General features: G+C 41.7%; 1 protein-coding gene, 1 non-coding gene and 1 pseudogene across 3 annotated transcripts in view; 2 read left to right on the top strand and 1 right to left on the bottom strand.

Annotated features, from left to right (window-relative positions):
• The window catches only part of LOC145513800 (uncharacterized), a 331,143-nt gene extending 317,883 nt beyond the window's left edge, over positions 1-13,260 (bottom strand). The window contains exon 1 of the mRNA XM_081510757.1: positions 12,890-13,260. Within this exon, the coding sequence (XP_081366883.1) occupies positions 12,890-13,260 (371 nt within the window). The remainder of the gene's footprint in view (positions 1-12,889) is intronic.
• Positions 13,261-13,328: 68 nt separating this feature from the next.
• Positions 13,329-14,828, top strand: LOC145513799 (uncharacterized; annotated as a pseudogene). Its single transcript, XR_014059718.1, has 3 exons — positions 13,329-13,785; positions 14,208-14,284; positions 14,674-14,828. The product of XR_014059718.1 is annotated as an uncharacterized LOC145513799 (transcript).
• LOC145515980 (small nucleolar RNA SNORA13) lies at positions 14,002-14,138 on the top strand. The gene has a single exon (XR_014061171.1). It is a non-coding gene; the product is annotated as a small nucleolar RNA SNORA13 (small nucleolar RNA).
• Positions 14,829-15,893: the final 1,065 nt, after the last annotated feature.

Below are 15,893 nucleotides of genomic sequence, written 5' to 3'. Positions count from 1 at the left end.
AGGCCAAACTGGTTGCCCAACCATATAATACAATCTGCTCAGGTGATCTGTTTAGGATTTGGAAGTACTTGGCACCTACTGTGTTTATCTTGTTACTGGGGTTTTGACCATATTCTGAGACAACAGGAATAAAAGTCACATTTAAAATCCTGATACTGTCTTTGCTGACTAAAGACATTAAAAAGAAAAAATAACACATATTAGGATTATTGGGATAAATTAATATTGCTCAGTCTTTAAAGATGCCTTTTCTTAAGGAGTCCTTTAGCTTAAGAAAACATGCATTAAGAAAATAACCATAAACTCTCAGAATTGAAAGGAATTGTTTTTTAAGGCCGTAGCATGTGGCCTGCAGGATCTTAGTTCCTTGACCAGGGATCAAATCCATGTCCCCTACATTGGAAACGTGGAGTCTCAACCACTGGACCACCTTGGAAGGGATTTTTAAATGCATTTAACTGTCTATCAGTTGCTAAGATATTTCTAAGTTCTTACCCATCCATGCTTGAACAGCCTCATGATGAAGAAATCACCATCTCTTCAACAGTTTGTTCCCATCTGGGCTTGCTTTCAACCATTAGAAAGTCATTATATGAAACTCAGAACTGCCTCTTTAAGATTTCCACCCCTTGTTTTTAATTTGATCCCTTGGAATCACTCAGAACAAGTCTAATCCCCCTCTCACAGGGCAGACTTCCAAACACGTGAAGCCAGTGTCACACTATCTTCTGATACTGCACCTTCTAGTCCCCAGTTCCTTCAGCCACTTCCTTTATAACATAGCCTCTATTGTTCTTGTTATCTGGCTGGTCTTTTTCCTGAATAGTCCCTAGCCTGCCTATGACCCACCTGAGGGACAGCACCTAGAATTGAAGACAGGATGGTGCAGCCTGGGGAAGAGGGAACATCTCTCCTTTGCCATGGCACACTTTTTGATTAATAAAACCTAAGTTTACATTTACACTGCTGATTGCCATGGTACAAATGGATTTATATTGTATTCACCGCCAACAAATTCCCTTAAGTCTTTCCTAGGCATGCTACAGCTAAGTTACGACTTATCCTATATACATGCTGTTGATTTTAGGGCACAAGTAGTGGACTTTACATATATTCTCTTCAAAATCATTCTTTTAACACTCACTAAGTTCAACAAGCCTAAGATTTAGGGATTCTATTTAATTTATCCTCTTTAACTTCATATCATCTCAAATTTTATAAGGGTGCCTTCAACATCTTCATACAGACCAATAGTAAAAAAGATTAAAGGAAAAGGCCAAGGGCATTCCTAGAAACATCCCTCCATTGGACATCAACCTATTAAACAACATCCCCTTGGTAGCTATTAAATTACTTATCAACATACACAATGACAGAGGTACATAATAAGGGACTTAGTTGTGTCTTGTTTAAATTAACGTTGCTAGGCTCTTCACCTCAGCTCTGGAGGTCTGGATGCCTTGCCAAAAAAAGAAGTTTCGCTGTGATGGCTGTTAAACTCATTCTGGCTTCTCATAAGTAAGTGATGCAGCTTTTAAGGACTCACACCAATCACTTATTAGTACATTACGGTATTGTAACCACGCTAGTTATTATACACCAGAGTTTACTGAAATGACTTCTTACGTTTTTGAAAGTTTGAAGGATCAGAACCCTCAAACTCCTCCCATCCTTCAGCTCCTGCTGGGCTCACAGGCTCCTGATTGAGGTTCTGTGTGACCAATTTCAAGATGAGCCTCAGTACTCAGGGATTTAATTTACTCAGCTGCGAGACTTCAAATCTCTAGCCTAGCAGCTTGGAACTCTCTTTCAGCGGCTAAAACAAACATTAACGTTAATACAATTAAAGCCGCTCATTAGAAACCCAGGTTTGGGGGTTTGTGCTATTGGAACTGTTCTGTGCCCCACGGGAGCACTCGTCTCACAGAGGCTCTTCCAGTGCTGTCTGCTACACCAGAGAAAGACTCTAGCACCACCAAAGAGGAAAGTTACAAATATGGAAACAGATGTTCCTAAGAATACCCTTGGAAATGTATGGATATGAAACACATGCCACATATATTTAGTTATACAAATAAAAAATCCCATTTTTATCCAGCAACTATTTATTTCCAGAAAGTGACTAAGTGCTGCAATCAAGTCACACCTGACTTCAAACAGCTGAGACAGACTGAGCTGTCTAACCCACAAAGAAGTATCTATTAATAATTCAACCCCAACTGCTATGTATACTTCCTGGCAATCTGGATCCTGACTAAGAGCACCAGCTTTATTCTCCTCATCGGCTTAGGACATACATTTCCGTGGCACAGGGAACTTGACCACCGAGCGATGTTTCATTTGTGTCCAGACTGGAATACGTAAGGTGTTCTTTTGAATTACTCAAAGTAGCATATTAGAACAGGTTTCTCTATGCAACTTGACCAGATATTTTTTTAAAAAAAATCAAGTATCACCTCTGAAACACTTGTATAAAAACCCAGGTTTTAAAAACACCTCGAGAAGAGGGTGATTCTACTCCAGTGTGGATATTTGATTGCTAATTTCATTGCAATTAAAGTGTAACAACTGAGAATGCGTCCGTAAATCACAGTGAAGCTTCTGTGCTTGGCTTGTTCTGCCACCTGGCGGTTTACTGCCTGTACTAATGTCAGACTTGCTTAAGGAATTTCTTGAAGTAGCATTCATTTAACAGTCTCTTGGCAGTAACAAGAGACTTCCCAGGTGGTGCTAGTCCTTAAGAATCCACCTGCCGATGCAGGAGATGCAAGAGTCGCAGGTTTGATCATGGAGTGGGGAAGATTCCCTGGAGCAGGAAATAACAACCCACTCCAATATTCTTGCCTGCAAAATTCTGTGGGCAGAGGAGGCTGGGTGGACTACAGGCTATGGGGCCACAAAGAATTGGACAGTTCTGAGCGACAGAATACTACTACTTGCAGCATCACTGTCATTGACAAACAAAATATTCCTGTAAGAGCTCTAAAAGGGTGATGCAGAAGAGATTTCACATAAAGGCTCTGGTAACCAAGTTAAGATGAATCACATCTTATTCAAACACATCATTTGAACACAGTAAGCAAAATGATTAGTAAATTAATAATAAAAAATCTGTCAGGAAAAGCAGTTAGGCCCAGTCACACCCTAAAATAAGAACAAAATGAAAGAGACAAAGCTTCTCTAAACATAGACGTACCTAGCTTTTAGTTTAAAAAATGAATATAAGAAAATAAAACTGGAAATTTAGGAGTTTACATTTATACAAATGAATAGGGTTACAAAAATATTTTTCAAACAAATTCCTTAAGGTATTGACACTTCTCGATATGTTTCAGAATTCACGCTTCCCTTTTGTGAAACATCTCTTCTTGGTTTTGGTCCTACTGGGTTATCAGCATTTATATGGATTGACATGAAAACTTTATTAAGTATTATATTTGTTAAAGTATATCTATTATAAGAATTTGGCCCAAAGATACAAGGAATTTTCCCTTTAATATTTAAGATGTGTGTGCATGCTTAGCTGCTCAGTCGTGTCTGACTCTTTGTAACCCTTTGGACTGTAGCCCGCTAGGCTCCTTAGTCAATGGGATTCTCCAGGCAAAAATACTGGAGTGGGTTTTCATGCCCTTCTTCAGGGGATCTGCCCAATCCAGGGATCAAACTCACATCCCTTACGTCTCCTGCATTGGCAGGTGGGTTCTTTATCCGCTGAGCCATTGGGGAAGCCCTTAATTATGTAAAATAAAGAGTTTTAAATTTTGCCAAATCAAATTATTTTCTTACTACTTTCATTTACTTATTTTTAAAATAAAGATTATTATTTTGAAAGGTAATACTTTCTCGTGGTCAAAACAGAAGGAAAGTCTATTATGTCACTATTTGTTGTAATCAGTTTCTTCCAGAAATAGCCATTAGCTGTTAAGTTTAGTTAAGTCCTTTCTTCAGTCAAACAAATATTTTCACTTAGCCTTTCTATTATTTGTTTTTTTCCCATTTAATTCTTTAAACTATATAGGACTTATTTTTATTTGTATCAGGTAATATTCTTTTTATTTCCAAAATGACAAATCACTCCCGTCAGTGACCTGAGTGGGTTAAAGCCCTCCCATCTCTGCTGATTTGTGACGTCTGCTTTAAGATACATTAAAATTTAACATAAAGAATGAATGTTCATGAGTTATACCTTCCACTTCATTGATAGGTGAGTGCCTGTGCCAAACCATGCTGACTTAATTATGTTATGAAGTTGAGAATGTTGTAATATTTAATATCGGAATATATACTAATATTTAGAGTTAGGTAAGGAGTTAGCCCTCCATCATTACCCTTCTTTTGCTAAATTTTTCTGGCTATTCTCATCAGTTTCTTGCTCTAAATGACCTTCAGAATAATTCTGTGAAGTTGCCAAAAAATTTAACCAAGTTACTTTAATAAAAAGACTCTGTGAGAATTGCTCTAAATTATAAATTATTTGGGGAAGAGTTATTACCTTTACAGATAGGTTGTTAGTAGAAAAAGCAGGATTAGTGAAAAGCCTTCTGACACTCTTAAGCTGAATGGCTTTTCAAGGATCAAATTGATGAAGAAACGCAAACTCTTCTGTGCCTACAATGTGGCAGGAGATATGCAGAGAAGTCCCCTAATTCCGCAAATTAAAAATGCTGGATAAAATATTTTAAAATATCTTTCTAAGTGCATGGCTGAGTTGGCTGAAAAATAAGGGAAGTCCTCAGAGGCCACACATAAAAGATAGCATGAATCCAAAGTAACTTCTGGAGCTGGTATGTGCCTGGGACATCTACCGACCTATCCCTGGTGGCTTACAGCTTATGCTTCACAGGGTCAGTTGGAAATTAGGAGACAGGACATAAGGCCTGAGCAAGTGGGAAAGAGAACTACTGACCCATATGGTAAGTGAATGAGACAGGGTGGTAGGGAGTGAATCACCCTACAGAGAGAAATAGTGGAGATAATTATCCCACTTTTTATTAAGAAGGATAAACTGGGGGAAATGTTTCCCTAGAAAATGACTAACACCAGCTCTCCCTCATGCAGGAGAGAGCACAGCCTATTCTCTATGGAGTGGATGGGACGGTCTGACAGTGCTTCGCGGGTAGTAGTGGTGGCAGTTGTTTAGTCGCTAAGTCACATCCGACTCTTGCGACCCTGTGGACTGGGGCCTGTCAGGCTTCTCTGTCCACGGGATTTCCCAGGCAAGAATACCAGAGTGGGTTGCCATTTCCTCCTCCAAGGGATCTTCCCAACTCAGGTCTCCTGCATCGTAGGTGGATTCTTTACCAACGGAGCCAGCAGGGAAGCCTGGTAACAGTACCCCAAATGCCCAGCAATGCCATACATACATCTTTTCTAGAGGAACAGACCCAAAAGATTACCACAGCTTAGTTTCCAAAGAACATATGCTTACAGTTTTAAAAAAACCACAACCTGTAAGAAAACATATAATATATGACAGTGAGTTGAAACAGACAACTTTAATTTCTGATCTTGAGAATATCGAATGAGTGTGCTTATATTTAAATATAAATCTCACATATATTTTTGAGAAATAAAAGGGGGTACATAACAAAGGAACAAAAGATATCACAAGTAACCTACATCTCTGAAAAAGAACCAAAGAGAAATGCTAGAAAAATAATTTCTAATAATTGACATCAGAAACTCAGTCTCAGCATCTGGTTCAAAACGGCAATGCAAGAGGCTCCTGACCTCACCCTCCCAGAGACACACTGAATCAACAGCTAGACACAAGACAATTTCCTCTGGAGGAAATCCAGAAAATATCAGACTCCTACTCACAGGGCAAATGAGAAAAAACCCACATCAAACCAAGTAGAAGCTGAGAAACAATCTTGCCATAAACCCCAGCCCTGGTGCAGCAACACCTAACTAGGAGGGAATTCATACCTTCCAGCTTCTCCCTAAGGAGTGAAGGATTTAGACCTCCGATCTGATGCTCCAACTTTTAGGACCTCCACCTGAGAGATGAGTACCTAAAACATCTAGTTTTGAAAACCAGTGGGGCTTGCATCCATGAGCCGCACAAGGCCACAGGGCTCTAAAAGACAGTCCCTAAAGGGCATGGCTAACCCCCCAGGCCCAGCACAGAAGCAGCAGGCTGAAACCTGCCCAATCTTTCCATAAAAGAGGCCTATTTGCATATTTTGGTAACAATGATCTGAGGGGTAACTTCTAATTGAACAGATATCCAAGGGCTGACTTCATTTTTACCCCCCTTCTCCTACAATTACTGTTTTTGACATCATATCTCACATCTTTTTGGTTGTGTATCCCTTAACTACTCATTGTGGATTAGATGATTTTACTACTTGTATTTTAACCTCCCTATGAGTTTTTCACATAGTTGGTTAACTATGTTTATGGTATATTTGCCTTTACCTATTTTTCCTATTGCAATGATTGTGTTTCTAGTTGTGAACTTTTGTTTTTCCTTAGAGAAACCTCTTCATCATTTCTTGTAAAGCTGGTTTGGTGGTGCTGAACTCTGTAAGCTTCTGCTTATCCTTGTAATTTTTCATGTCTCCATCAAATGTGAGTGTAAGCTTTGCTGGGTAGAGTACTCTTGGTTGTACGTTTTTCCCTTTCATCACTTTAAAATATATTGTGGCCTTTCCGGCCTGCAGAGTCTCTGCTGAAAAAGCATCTAGAGCTTTAGGTGAGTTCCCTTATATGTCACTTGTTGCTTTTCCCTTGCTGCTTTTAGTATCTTTTCTTTATTGTTACTTTTTGCCGTTTTAATTAAAAATGTGTCCTAGTGTAATCGTCTTTAGTTTGATTTTGTTTGGGACTCTCTATGTTTCCTGGATCAACAAATTTCAAAAGGCAGTGGAATGGAGGCGGAATGGATACATTCCTCAGAAGGATGACTTAACAAAACTGACTAAAGAAGAGAAAACTTGAATGGTTCAGTCATTAAAGAAACTGATTCAGTAGTTTAAAATCTTCCTACAAAGAAAATTCTAGATCCAGGTAATTCTTAAAGTGAGGTTTATTTTTACTTTAAAAAATTCTGACTTTATATTAAATTCTTCAGAGAAGACAAAAAGAGGAAAAAGTCTCCAAGTAATTTTATAAAGCCAGTACTGTGTAGGCATACTCCACAGAACATTTTCCTGATTAACGTTTTCCCAATAAATTAACTCTTGTATTTAATACTCCAACATCATATAACACATATTATCATTCAACACCACACCAGAGTGAAGTAAGTCAGAAAGAGAAAAAAAAATAACTATTGTATATTAACACATATAGATGGAAGCTAGAAAAATGGTACTGATAAACTTACTTGCAGGGCAGGAATACAGAACAGACTTGTGGACACAGCAGGGGAAGGAGAAGGTGGGACAAACTGAGAGAGTAGCACTGAAACATAAACATTACCATATACAGTCAGATAGCCAGCGGGAAGTTTTTAATTAAACGGTGAAACACAAGGTGCTCAATCCTGTGCTCTGTGACACCTAGAGGGGTGGGATGGGGGGGTGCTATGAGGGAGGTTCAAGAGGGAGGGGTCATATGTGTGCTTACGGCTGATTCATGTTGAATGGCAGAAACCAACATTTACAGCAACATTTAAAGCAATTATCCTCCAGCTAAAAATAAATCCTAAAAATTGAAAAAACTTCGACTATTTATATAGAAATATTATATTTAGAACCCAAAACACATTTTTACCAATAACAACAAAGGTATGGGGAATGCCCTGAGTTGTATTACAAACACAACTGGAAAAATGTTCCCAGCTTCATCTGTCAGCAAATCACAAAGCATACTGAATTTCAATGAAAGGGATATTCCATATAGATGCCATTGGTGATAGAAGAAGCACTGAAGTACCATCCTCAGTGTGAGTCAGTTTCTGCCACATTTCCACAGGGCCTTTCATATTTCATATTGCCTTTTTCCCCCTAGTTTTGTATTCTGAGAACCAAAAAAGCTGAGGAAATGTTAAAGATTAATGGAGAAAGAAGGAAACCAAGCAGAAAAGCAGGAACAATAAAAGAGATTATGTTACTGCTGACAAAGCAACTATTTGTTCATAACTATACACTTTGGTGATCGGGAAGGAAAGTTATGGATGTTACAGCCTACTGTTATGGTTTTTTATTTAACAGAGGTTTGTTTAATATACTTTAGTTACATTTTATGAAACTAGTTTGGCTTAAGGACTAACTCATTATAATTTTACCATTTAAAACGAAGGGAAATAGTCTCGCAGTAAATGTTTTTGCGTAGAATATCTGTAATTTGTTCAGAGACAAGTTTCTAATATTAAGTAGATATCTAGGAGCTTCCCGGGTGGAGCAATGGTAAAGAATCCACCAGCCAATGCAAGAGTCAAGGATTCAATCCCTGGCTTGGGAAAATCCCCTGGAGTAGGAAAGGGCAACCTGCCCCAGTAGTCTTGCCTGGGAAATTTCATGGACAAAGGAGACTGGTGGGCTACAGCCCATGGGACTGCGAAGAGTCAGATACGACTGAGCAACTGAGAAGAAGTAACTATCTGTATGAGTGAAGTCGCTCAGTTGTGTCCGACTCTTTGTGAACCCATGGACTGTAGCCCACCAGGCTCCTCAGTCCATGGGATTTTCCAGGCAAGAATACTGGAGTAGGTTGCCATTTCCTTCTCCAGGGGATCTTCCCGACCCAGGGATTGAACCCGGGTCTCCCGGACTGCAGGCAGACGCTTTACTGTCTGAGCCACCAGGGAAGCCCCAAACAATCTGTATAATTCTAGCTAAAATTATCAAAGAGGAGCTTTCATGGTGGCACAGTGGTTAAGAATCTGCCTTAACTTAACTTAACTGCAGGAAACACCAGTTCAACCCCTGGTCTGGGAAGATCCCACATGAAACAGAGCAACTAAACCCCCGTGCCACAACTACTGAAGCCTGTAGACCTAGAGCCTGTGCTCTGCACCAGGAGAAGCCAGCACAGCAAGGAGCATGAGCACCGCAACTGCAGGCTAGCCCCCTGCTTGTCGCTACTGGAGAAACGCCTGCGCACATCAGCAAAGACCCAGCCCAGCCAAAGATAAATACACAGATGTCTAAATACATAGATTAAAAAAAACTATCAAAGACAGTATGAGAAAGATAAACACAATCTCCTCTTGCCCGTAAACATAAATGCAGTAATTCTAAACAGAACAGTTTTTGAAATGAAAAGTTTGGTTTCTCCCAGAAATGTAAGTAAGGCTGGTTCAACATTAGCAAATGTATTCACACAATTCACCTCATTAACACATTAGAAGAAAAAACCATGTGTCATCTCAATAGAGGCAGAAAAAAAACCATTTAATAAAATTCAACATCCACTCATGATATATTAAAAAAAAACTATTAGCAAACTAAAAATAGGACACTTCTCTAACCCAATAAACGATAAAATGCATTAAAATGTCATACATGTTGTACATACATGCTGAAACTTTATGAGCATTCCTTTAAAGCTGTGAACAAGACAAGGAGGTCTATTATCATTTTATTCAACAATATCCTACATGTCCCAGTCTGGGGATGCACATACATACACACACACACACACACATACACAGTATAAGTAGAAAGGAAAACACTTCCATAGATAATATGACTGTTTAAAGAGAAAATCCAAGAAAATCACAAATGATTTTAAATTGAGTATTCAAATTATTTAATATCTACTGGATTTTATATCAGATCCCTAACTCCCAACATAAAGAAAATGTCAATCCTATATGGATTAAGCACTTCACAATGAAATGTGCATAGCTTATCTGCAAAATTTTACTGTGTTCCTGGTGAGAAAATTGAAGCAGGACAAGGAGCAGGGGAAGAAAAACAGCCCCCTTCTCCTTCTCCACCCTTACAGGGTTTTAGTTTTCTCTTGCCATCTTAACAAATTAACCCAAATTTAGCAGCTTCAAACAACACAAATTTATTATCACAGCTCTGTAGGTAGGAAGTCTGGCAGGAGTTTCAGTGGACTGCAATCAAGGCATCAGCACGGCTGTGCTCTTTTCTGGAGACTCCAGGGGAGAATCTGTTTTCAGGCACACTCAGGTGGTTGGCAGATTCAGTCCACGCAGTTGTAGACCGGAAGTTCGTGTTTGCTTGCTGGCTGTCAGATGAGGGCCATTCCCACATTCTAGATGCTGTCCATACTCTTTGGCTTCAAAGATCTTCCTCCTCCATCTTCAAAGCTAGCAATGGAAGGTCAAGTCCTTCTCCTGCCTTCTCTTCTGCCACATCTCTCTGACTTTTTTTCTCTGTGTTTTTTATCTCCTCATTGTGCGATCCCTCATATTAATCACATCTGCAAAGCCCCCTTTTTACTACGTAGTGGAACATATTCACGGGTTCTGGGAATTAGGATGTGGACACCTTTGAGGGACCATTATTGTGCCTACCAATCAGAACAAGGAAACTGAGTTTGTTCCAGGCCTGCATTAACACTGTAGGTAGCTTGTACATCTTTCCATAATGCCTCCACTCCAACAGTGTAGGAAATATCCCCTATCTTTTTCTCACGTCCTTTCTGCTTGCGTTGGCTGAATTATCAAGCTTTCCTTCCTAGGCTATGTGAGGTTGAAGCAGACAGGAAGATGAAGAATTTAGAATTAATTTCCTGACACTAACATTAATCCAGTAATTGAAACAAATGCCTTCTATTCTTGAACCATCCAGAGTTTAGGGACGATTTACAAGGGGCGGATGAGAAAGAATGAGGTGGGAACAAAATGTCAAGACATTAAAAGAAAAATAGCAGCATGGTACCCCCCTTCCTTAAGACGTCAACCCAAGAAGTTTCCATATTTGGGATGGCAGTAAACAAGGAGAGTATAGCTCATCAGGATCATTAATTGGGTGTCACTATGTACTGTACAGTGTTAACTGATTCAATAAACCTTGCTTAAATCTTTAATCTATGTGGTACATAGCAAACTCTGGGACATAGTGAAGGACAGGGACGCCTGGCATGCTGCAGTCCATGGGGCTGCAGAGTTGGACACGACTTAGCGACTGAACAACAACAACATGGGCTTCCCAGGTGGTTCAGTGGTAAAGAGTCTGCCTGCCAGTACAGGAGACACAAGAGATCTAGGTTCAATCCCTGAGTCAGGAAGATCCCCTGGAGGAGGAAATGGCAACCCACTCCAGAATTCTTGCCTGGACAATTTCACAGACAGAGGAGCCTGGTGGGCTGCAGTCCATGGGAACACAAAGAGTCGGACACGACTGATCAATGGAGCAGGCACACGTGCACGCATGTGGTACACAGGTAAAGGTATTAGCCTATAAAGTACGAACTCTGGGCTTAGAGAGGTGGTCATTTACCCAAAAGCACAAAAGTCAAAGAAAGAAAGAAAGTTAAGTCGCTTAGTTGCGTCTGACTCTTTGCAACCCCAGGACTGTAGCCTGCCAGACTCCTCCATCCATGGGATTTTCCAGGCAAGAATACTGGAGTGGGTTCCCATTTCTTCCTCCAAGGGAATCTTCCTGACCCAGGGATTGAACCTGGGTCTCCCACACTGCAGGTAGACTCTTTACCGCCTGAGCCACCAGGGAAGCCAAAAGTCAAAGAGCTGGATAGAAACCTGGGTCAGCTGGCTCCTCCAGCCAAAAGAAATATCTTCTCACTGACTTTCCCTAGCAAGAAGGCAAGATTGAAATTTGCTGTAATCCCCAAACTGTACCCTTCAGAGTCTTCAAATAACACTCTTTGGGGAGACCTTCTCCTTCTCCAACCTTTCTCTCCCCAGATGTTACAGAGACTTCCTAATGAAGGTCTTAGATTTATTTACCTTTTTATGGTCATTACACATTCATTTCTGTATGGTCCCTGCCCCTGTTGTCCCAATGGTGATGTTATCATTCAGGCTAGTCCCTGTGGGATGACCACTGGACTACAAGCATTAAATTATCCTTTCCTTCTTCTCTTTCCTCTTTCTCTGTTTCTTTTTTTTTTCTTTCCTCACTTCTTCTCTCTTCCCTCTTTTCCTTTCATTCCTTCCTTCCTTCGCTCCCTCCTTCCGTGTTCTCTCCCTCCCTCCCTCCCCTCTCTTTCCTCCTGCAATAAGCTTCAAAGAAACAAAGAAAGGTGCTGGGCTGTAGTCTCTGGTGCTTCTCTCCTAGGGCTTGGAGGTGCAAGGAAATCACACAGCCCAAATCACTCCAGTTTCCATCCCTTCCATAAGCTGTGGCTATCAGCAAGAAACCAATGAACCACCTCTACTTTCTTTCAGTGCTAGAAATCAATTTTAAAATTTCAGCATAAAATCCCAACCCCTTACCACAGGTACAAAGCCCTATATGATTTGTTCCTGCCTGTCTCTTCCGCTGCATCTGATGCCAGCCTGCACTCCTCCGGCGGCTCCAGCCACGCTGACCAGGCCCTGCTTCTGAGCACCAGAAAAGTGACCCGTCTGAACTGAAATGTACTAGAAATATATACACTGGATTTCGAAGACTTCGTAGGAATAAAAGAATGCAATGTATATCATTAATAATTGTATTGTAACTACACGTGTAAATGATAATACTTAGCACAGGTTGCTACTCTGAATTTAACTTGTTCCTTTTAACGTGCATTTCTAAAATTTAAGACGACATTCGTGGTTCGCACGCGATTCCTACCGGACTGCGCGGCTCTATGACATTTTCGCCTCCTTTGTTTCCGTCTTGGCACTTAAACTGATGAACTTACGGGGTGCACGTTCACGTTACCTGTTTCGTGTCTTTCTCACAGAAACAGAATGTAAGACAGGAACTCTGTCTCACTCACACCTGGTTCTCGGGCATTTAGAATAGAGCATGAAGCACAGTATATACTCAATAAATATTTTTGGAATTAATGACCTTACTCTTCCTCAGCTGGAGACGGTGAGCTCTGTCTCTCCTCCCTCAGAACACGAGGTCTCCGGTCGTCCGGACTACACCCGCAGCTCAGCGCTGACCGTGTGCTCTCGACACTGGGAGGAGGGGTGGTTGAGTAGCCACACTGGAAAAAGGCCTCCTCTCCGCCAGAAAGAACCGCTCGCGGGACTCCACCGGCGCTCAGGGTGAGAAGCCGCGCCCCTCGCAACTCTTCCCGCGCAGCCCCGCCCCTCTGCCAATCCCTGGGCAATTCGCCCTCCGGCCACACGGCGGCGTCTCGTGAGGGCGGGTATCTATGGTACAGTCCGTCCTCCCCGCACCCCTCTCGCAGTGGGTCCTCCCAGTCGTAGAAAAGCATTGTGGGAAGACGGCACCTCCTTTCTGGCCTCGGCTCTCGGTGCGGGTGTTCCTTTGCTGGAGGATCGGATGACTGGGGTCGTTCTGCAGCCAGACCTCTGAGGGCCGGGGCGCCGGGCAGGACCATGCGGCCTCCCTGAGTCTTGGGAGGCTGCTGGCGCGACCGCGCCGGGCAAGATGCTCCCGGGGCTTGAACGCGTGGAGGGCAGCGGCCTGCTTTGGCCTCCGCCACGTTGTCGTTGAGACCTCAGGACGCTCCAAGCGGCCCCGAGTCTGCTTTCCCATGCCAGGAGACCGGGCGATGGGGGGGTGAGGGCTTTTGAGCTCATCGACTGTGTGTCAGGGAATTTCTAATGAGAGGATTTTGTGCGTGTGAAAGGGAAAGGCTTCACCGTGTAACAGCACGTATGCCGACCATGGCATGGTGTGAAATCAGGTCAACGCCAGAGTGCCATTTCAGGTGTAGATCTTGATAACTATGTCATGGTGCAGAATTTGGCGGAAATGAGTATCACCATCCTTGCAGGTGAGTTTTCATGTTCCTACAGAAACGACCAGTTGCCTCACTTTAAAATTTTAGCCATCTAATAGAGAAATTAAGTGTTCCTTACCCAGTTGGATTCTGAGGCGTAGAAGGAAACGTAGAACTGGGCTTAGTTGCCCTCAGAACAGTGAATCTCGGCCCGTTGTCTTAGGGTTAGCACCTCAGCGCCACGCAGCATTCCTTACGCGGTTTTCTTACCGCCTTTGTGTTGCCCATTCACTTTTGGAAACTAGTGGATGTGGTGTCAAAAAAGGCGTAAACCAAACACTTTCGCAGCTTTTTCCCCTGCCTTTGTATTTGGTATCTTTGGTGTAGGAGCTGCGTAAGTAACATATATTACATGTGGTTTTGATTCTGCCAAGTTAAGTGTACCTTTCTCTTAATCGGTTTTAATTTTTCTTCAGGTGAAAGATGGACGCTGGAAGCATAGACTGCTGCCAACTGAATACTTAACTGTCTGGAAACGCAAAGATGACCTAAGGTAGGGTGATATTTTTGAATTATTGATAGTTGTTGTCATAACAGCAGTTAACAGTAACGTGAATTTTATCTTTCTAGATCGGGGTCCTTCTCTGGTGGGTATTAGTTTAAAATTGTTAATAGTTCATTAATATTAGTACTGCTGTAAGCAGATTGTTAACTGCAAATGAGATACCCTCATCCCATTTATTTATCATGAAATCTTTACACGATTTTATGTGTAATAGCTAAAATTTTAAAAACCACTTGGCCAGATCTCAAGCATGTTTTATTTTGATGTATGAAGTCCACAAGTGCATGACTTAATCCAGGAAAGAAGCATGTACTGAGTTTATAAGTCTTAAAGTAAATGTTCCCTTATCAAATTGAGTGCCTTATTTTTTCTTTTAGGCTGTCCTTGGTGAGGAATTTGACAACTTGATCTTCAGGAGCTGCTTAGAGTATTTCAAGTTTCCAGGATTGCTTAAAAAAAAAATAGTGGTTTTGGACAGCCCATAAATGTACATATAAAACAGTGGGACTGTAAATAAAATAATGTGCTTCTTGGAGGTTTGTGTTTTATGATTTAACTGCTAGAACATAGCATTCTTTCACTGAAAGATCAAAAGGGGGCAGATCACTTAAGGCTCTGTTTAAAGCAAGGGAAAGCCATGATGGAAATGTACATTTGCAAGAAAAGCAGTGCTGTGGGCCATATTCTGTCTATGCCAGAGATGACCACCTTGGACAAGGGTGGTGGTAAAGTTAGGGAAGAGAGAGAGTTCAAACTATAGCAGACAGGAGTTAGTAATGGAGGGTGTATTCGTGACGATTGCTAGGCGTGCAGTCACTGGCATTCACAGATGACTGGGGAGCAGCTTCTTGAGCTAGTCTATTTGAATTGCCTTAGCAATCTAAGTGACCCCTCGATACTACACTGGTCTGTAGTCTGAAGAAAGTGAAAGTCGTTCACTCATGTCCAACTCTTTGCAACCCAATGGCCTATACAGTTCACGAAATTTCTCTAGGCCAGAATACTGGAGTGGGTAGCCTTTCCCTTCTCCAGCAGATCTTCCCAACCCAGGAATCAAACACTGGTCTCCTGCATTGTAGGCAGATGCTTTTACTGTCTGAGCCACCTTGGCCATGGTAGTAAGTGTGATCCATGAGGGTCTAGATTTGAGAGACTCCATTACTGATGTGGTAGAATAGTGGGAGCTGGAAAGAACAGAAGGGCAGAAGCAATGGAAAATGCTTCTGGAAAGCATTTAAATGGAAAATTAAAGTAAACATTGCAGGATAGCCTGAAGGTTAACCTTGGGATTTGGTGACAAAGGTAATGTCTGAGGTCTGCTTCAGGGGAACAGTGGGGAAGAATCCATATGTGGGATGGTTTGAGATAGCACACTGGCTACCAATAATCCTTTCAAGAATCTTGAAATGGGAGAGAACAAAGTGGTAGCTGGAGAAGGGTCTGGTTGTGAGATTTGGCTGTCTTTAGATGGTAGTCTAGCTGACAGGAAGAGGTTGAATCTTGAATACATGAGGCAGCAGGGATGAGAAGGCTGAAGGAGCTGGGCTCCAGAGCATAGGTAGTGACAAGAGAAAAGGAAGGACATGGGTTGACGGCA

The sequence above is a fragment of the Giraffa tippelskirchi genome, chromosome 7 (genome assembly GCF_054371585.1).
Source record: "Giraffa tippelskirchi isolate mGirTip1 chromosome 7, T2T-mGirTip1v1.2.pri, whole genome shotgun sequence".
In the NCBI taxonomy this organism is placed as follows: domain Eukaryota; kingdom Metazoa; phylum Chordata; class Mammalia; order Artiodactyla; family Giraffidae; genus Giraffa; species Giraffa tippelskirchi.
The sequence above is the reverse complement of the archived record's forward strand: the minus strand, read 5'-3'. Positions and strand labels throughout refer to the sequence as shown.